General features: G+C 33.5%; 1 protein-coding gene across 1 annotated transcript; it reads left to right on the top strand.

Annotated features, from left to right (window-relative positions):
• Positions 1-8: 8 nt before the first annotated feature.
• LOC111381777 (ABC transporter E family member 2-like) lies at positions 9-2,328 on the top strand (the record flags this gene model as incomplete). The annotated part of the gene is made up of 6 exons (XM_023005603.1): positions 9-322; positions 408-621; positions 719-904; positions 1,006-1,290; positions 1,506-1,751; positions 1,870-2,328. Coding segments are annotated over 6 exons (1,365 nt in total), but the record flags the coding sequence as incomplete, so codon positions are not given.
• Between the last annotated feature and the right edge of the window lie 3,932 nt (positions 2,329-6,260).

The raw sequence follows: 6,260 nt of genomic DNA, 5'->3' as shown, positions 1-6,260 counted from the left end.
ATATTATTTTTGAACAGGCAATTGTTAAGCCTCAATGCATAGAAATCATTCGAAATGAACTTAAGGGAAACATTCAGCAAATCATTGATCAGAATGACGAAAGAGACGTGAAAGAAGAACTTTGCTCTCATCTTCAGCTGAATGAGATTATGGATCGTAATTTGGAAGATTTATCTAGTGGAGAGATTCAACGGCTTGCTATAGCTCTTGCTGCAATGCGGAATGCAGAGATTTATATGTTCGATGAGCCCTCGAGTTATCTTGATGTGAAACAACGGTATAAAGCTGCCCAAGTTATCAGATCATTGCTTCGGCCTAATAGGTTTGAAAAATTCCTATATCTACTCATTAACGTTTCAATTTTCTGTATATGATGAGGCTTTACATGGTTCATATTTTTCTATCAGCTATATTTTTGTTGTGGAGCATGATCTCAGCATGTTGGAGTATTTGTCGGACTCCATCTGCTGCCTTTATGGGAAGCCTGGTGGATATGGTGATCTAACCCTTCCATATTCGGCCAGAGAAGGAATTAATATTTTTCTTGCAGGATTTTCTCCCATAGAAAATCGACGAATTCGGGATGAATCTCTCATATTTGGGGTATCTCTCGTGTTTGGGGTAAACCTCTGATTATGTGCTGGAAACGCAAATAATTATTTTTTCCTTTTTTGGTAATGTGTTAGCGAAGACATTGATATGAACTATTGCTCTCCAGGTTGAAGAGGAATTATATAATGATGCTACGTCAAGGTTGCCTGATAAACCATTTCAATACCCAACCTTTACTGGAACTCGGGGAAATTTCAAGCTTGAGGTTATTGAGGGTGAACTTGATGATGATCATATTGTTGTTGTGCTTGGTGAGAGTGGGATAGGAAAGACAATGTTGCTGCGGATGCTGGTGCGATTCCTCTTTATGATATGATTTCTCCTTACTATAGTTCTGCTCTTGAAAATGCACGGCTTGTTTAGTTATTATATACTTGGCCTTTTGAATGGCAGATCGAATGGCAGACTCGTTTTAACGCATCTGGTTCACTAGAAGTAACAGACGGAGATATAACTTACTTTGGTGATGTCTCTTACAAGCCACAGAGGATCATTCTAAAATCTCAATCTACTGTCAGGCAGTTGCTGCATGAAGAAATTCCTTTAAGATATTCACATCATCGGTTTGTATCTGTTGTGTTGGAGCCTCTCCAAGTTGTGCAATTAATGGATCAACAAGTTACGAATCTCTCCGATAATGAGTTGCAAAGAGTTTCCTTGACGTTATGCCTTGGACAGGTAAACTTTCATTGGTATATTTTATCATGTACTCAAAAATCATTGAGACTGAATACTGGCTTTAATGTCCTTCCAATATCTAATTTGATAAAATTTATTTGATGCCTGAGTATTAAAAGAAAAAGAAGTCTTTTAGACATTAGTTATGCTATAATATCGGCATTAATTTGTTTCCCATTCACGTAATGTGAACTGTTGTCTTCTGTTGTGTGCAGCCTGCCGACGTATACATGATTGATGAACTAAGTGCACATCTCGACTCTGAGCAACGTATTGCTGCCGCAAAAGTCATAAAGAGCTTTATGCGTAACAGTATGTCAAATGCTTTGGTGGTCGAGAGCGACCTTACAATGGCAACATACCTTGCAGACAGAGTGATTGTGTGCGAAGGGCAGCCATCTGTAGAATGTTTTGCCAATTCACAAGAATCATTATTCGATGGGTTGAACCGATTCTTATCTGTAAGCTCCCGCTTGTATTGTTTTTATCTATAATTCCCCCATGCTTATGGATGAATTTCAGTTCATGTTTTTGCACCTCATTAAGATAATAATTTCATTTGTTTTATATAATATTCAGCATCTGGACATCACATTTAGTCGGGACCCAACAAGTAATCGCCCAAGTATCAACAAGCTGGACTCAACCCGTGACAAGGCGCAAAAGGCTGCTGGGACTTACTATGTTTTGGATGATTGAAGCATCCTGGTTGCATATGTTTTGTTTACTTTATTAGGATTAATCTTTTTATTTTTTCTTTTTTTTCTTTTTAAGCCGACGAAGTCATCATTGGCAATTAGGATTAATTATTATATTAGGAGATTAGGGACTTTGGATGCAAGTTCAATGGATTGGTACTTGTCATTTAAGTTTCTTTTAAAACCGGGGTGAAGATCCAGACCCCCAATAATGTAGTAACTAGTTTTGTCCATTTGGATCTTGACTCAGTTTCTATGAGCTATTTTCTTTGTTCTTGAGGTTGTTACTATGGTTTTATCAATTTTCAGTAGGCGAACTCTTTTATTGCCATTGTTGATTAATAGCTTGAGACTAAGGGTGAATTACTATTCCACAAATTCTACTTGCATTGGTTTTCACGTTAGGAAGTGCTTGTGTTCAACGTGCATGTTGATATTGCCTATATATGTACTTTACAAAGATATCTAAGGAGGAGATTATTTTATATGTACAAAATCATTGATAAAAATCGACAAGTGACGGGCCCCCAGCCGCCCCCCATTGCCGCCCCTCCAATAGGGGGCATATTACTCCCCACCCATTTTTAGTCAAAGTCGAGAAATATTTGGTCAAAGTCAATAAGGACTTAAGTTGAACAAATAACTTTCATAGGATTTAAATTGAAATTTTGAGTAATTGAGGGTAAGAAATGATATAATAAAGGAATCCAGGGATTTAGTTCCTATTATGGGAAATGAAATGACTAAATGTGATATTGTATGAAGATTGGATTTAGCCTATTGTACAACATTCTTCTTACATCAATGTTCACGGCTTTCTCATAGAGTTGGAGTCCACGATTATTTTAATCACGGACCCCAACCCTTGCTTGTGTGTTGTTGACATTGCTGTGAAAATTGATGTACCCTTAGCATGATTCTAACATATATCATACGTATTATTTATTTTCTCATTTTTTTTTTTTTTGGAGGAAAAAAAAAGAGAGATAAGAGTTGAGTGAGAACACGGAGAGAAAAGAGGAAGAGGAAAAGAAGAAATAGAACTTTCAAGCTAGGGTTCTCAACTTCTTCAATTTCTCATTTGATTTAGAACGTGAAGTATAAGTATATTGAATTAAATTTTTGAAGGGTTTATGGAAATTTTGCTTTAATTTAAAGTTTAGCAAGAATTAGGTGTTAATGAAGTGTATTTGAGGTTATAATTAATAATATGACAAGAAATATGTGTTTGGAAATTTGTGTTGAAGAAAGTGGAAATTTGAAATGATTTTCTAAGATAAATGACATTCTTTCAAATTCTTGGAATTATATGATGCTAAAAACTTTAATTAAGGATTTGAGGTTGAAATTCTCCATTTTTTAAGCCATTTCCGAGCTTTTGTAAAATAGGTGCTAGATTTGAAATTCTGTCCAAAAAGGTGCTATTTCTGTCAATCGTTTCGGTGTTTTTAATATACAAAACATGGTGTCATAATTCAGTATTCTGGAATTTCAGTGCTGTTTTTGTCAAACCTTTGATTTTCAGATTTTAAAGGTTTGAATGAAGTTATGAAAAATATCGAAGCGTATTGGACTAATTATGTATAGGGGTTGTGTCTGTATAAGTTATACCATTTTTGGTAAACCCTAAAATTTGTAATTAGATTCTTGAAAAAATAGTTTGGGAAAATGATAGTTATCATGAAATATTCAATTGAAAGAATGGTTTTATGGAACAAGATGTAAATTTAATTTGTTGAATTATGGTTATTAGTTTTACTAGATTGGAAGACTGGATAATTATTTTTATGATTTGGATGAAGGTTAGTTTGATCAATTAACTATTAGAAAATAGACTAGAAATGGAATTAGCTCCAAGTGATTAAAGGAAATTTGAAAAAAAATTATTCAAGTATCAAGAAACCAAGTTTTAGATTTGGTTATTAATATTCAGAATTACTTAATATGATAGTGGTTAAGGTAGTTATTTTACATCTTATTTCAGGTGGCAAAGATATTGGAAAAACTTGTTGACCATCATAGCCTGTAGCTTGTTTAGAGCGAGTGGATAAAACTTATTTTTCAAAAATAAGCATTCTTTAAATTTAAAGTTAACTTATTTTATGAAGTGAAGTTGATAGCATGATCTTCAAAATAAAATGATTTTTGTAATCAATTCTTTTTGAAAGTTAAATTCAGTTCAGTTAAATAATTTCATTAGCATGTTATATTAATATTACATGTTTCAATATAGCTAAAATTATTTTTAAAAACCACCAAAAAGTACTCAGGTGATTTTACCCCATTCTGTAGGGATGAAATAGGTTTGGTTTGGGCAGTTTGCACTATATTTTCAATTGAAACCATTTCATGGGGTTTGAAAATTTTTTAAACCAAACAAACCATTTTATTTTTCAAACCAAACCAAACCATTATTTGAGGTTCGGTTCGGTTTAAATCTGTAGTTTATGTATCGACATTATAGTAATATATTTAAAACAAGTTAACATATAAATTTAAACGAAAACTAATAATATTAAATGTTAAATTACATTCATATTTGTCTAAAATTCGATATACAAACAAAAAGGCAAAAATATAGTATCAAGTTAATTAGCATCTAGCAACTGGCACTCCACTCAAACTTTTGCGAGCAACAATATCAAAATAAGTACAAGAGTACTAACCACTCATTTTATACAAATGGATCAATGTTCCCTATTGTAGCACATGACTCGGCCTCTGTATGATATGTAAATATCACATTATTTATTAGTCCTTATTGATGATAATAACAAGCAACTAAGAAACAATATGCATAAAAATATCAAAATTGATAATAGAAAATAAATGTCACATTCTGTAGCTTTCTCCGAGTCATCCAATGCTTCTACCTCATTCAAATATTAATGAAACACTATAGGTTCATTGTTGCTATGCAACCAATTCTTCGTACATATGAACAATCTTTGCACTCAATGAACTCCTAAATGAGTCAAAAATCTGACCACTAGTGGAAAACGTTGACTCTGAAGCGACCATGGATATTTGAATTGCTAATACATCTTTGGCAATTTTAGAGAGAATTTTGTACTTGTGCGCATTCAATTTCCACCATACTAACACGTCAAATTTGGGATCGATCAAATCTTCACAATGATCAGACAAATAATCAACCAAATCATTCTTCTCAGATTGCATGTTTTACATAGTTTAGCGTTAAAAACAGAAGGAGTTTGTTTAGAAAGATCGAAAGCAGGTTGTGAAGGACTTGAGTTACTATTTTTTGTAGCCTCCTTTGATGAAGCCGATGGTGGAGTGATTGGAGTTTCCATTTCTTCATAGCATGCATACAACATGTGGTGTGTCTCTTCAACTCTTTTTAACAACATTTTGCAACTTCCACATCGTAAATAAGTTCAAACCTGACTTTAAGAAGTTCCAACTTGCATCTTGGGTCAAGAACTATTGCAATGAATAACAACTAATTAAACTTTTCAACATGGCCCCAATACATATCATATTTTTTCCGCATACTAATTGCCTTGGATCCCTCAAAGTGTTAGGCTCTTTAGCTAATTCATTCAACTCTGCATGAAATTTCACATATTTCTTGAAAGAAAGAGTTAGAAGTTACATACTTCGAGCGACTAAATTTTAAAGTCATTTCATAAAAAGTCTTCAAGAACCTAACAAATACTAATGCTCGATCCCAATCAACATGTGTTGGTGGTCCATTTATATTTCTTCCATCGGACCTATCTTCATTAAAATAATTTTTATAGTTTCCATCACTTTTCTAAATAACAAATGCTTTTTAAACTTTGTAGTAGCTTGCAACATCACGTATGTGGAATTCCATCTAGTTGTGACATCCAAACACAACAAAACTCGAGACTCAATATTTGCTTCCTTGCAACTCTCCTTGAACCTTTTTAGTCGTTCTGGGGAAGATCTAACAAATCTCATTGCCTTACGAATGGTTGAAATAGCATGACTTATTTCTGTCAAGCCATCACAAACAATAAGATTGAGTATATGAGCACACGACCTCATATGAAACATTTCTCCCCCCAGTACTAAACCATTCTTTTTCTCCTCGAAACAACTCTTCAATCTCAGTAATGCTACATTGTTGGAAGATACATTATCAATAGTTACACAAAAAATATTATTGATTTCCCAGTCTTTAAGACAAGAAAATGAAAAAGAAGAATAAAAGAAATTGATGATTCAATAGTAACTATCCAGCACTTCCTACCCAAGATGTACTTATTGAATTGGAAATTTAAT

This window comes from Olea europaea, unplaced genomic scaffold, assembly GCF_002742605.1.
Source record: "Olea europaea var. sylvestris unplaced genomic scaffold, O_europaea_v1 scaffold2372, whole genome shotgun sequence".
NCBI lineage: Eukaryota > Viridiplantae > Streptophyta > Magnoliopsida > Lamiales > Oleaceae > Olea > Olea europaea.
Note: the sequence above shows the minus strand (reverse complement) of the source record. Positions and strands in the feature narration are given on the sequence as shown.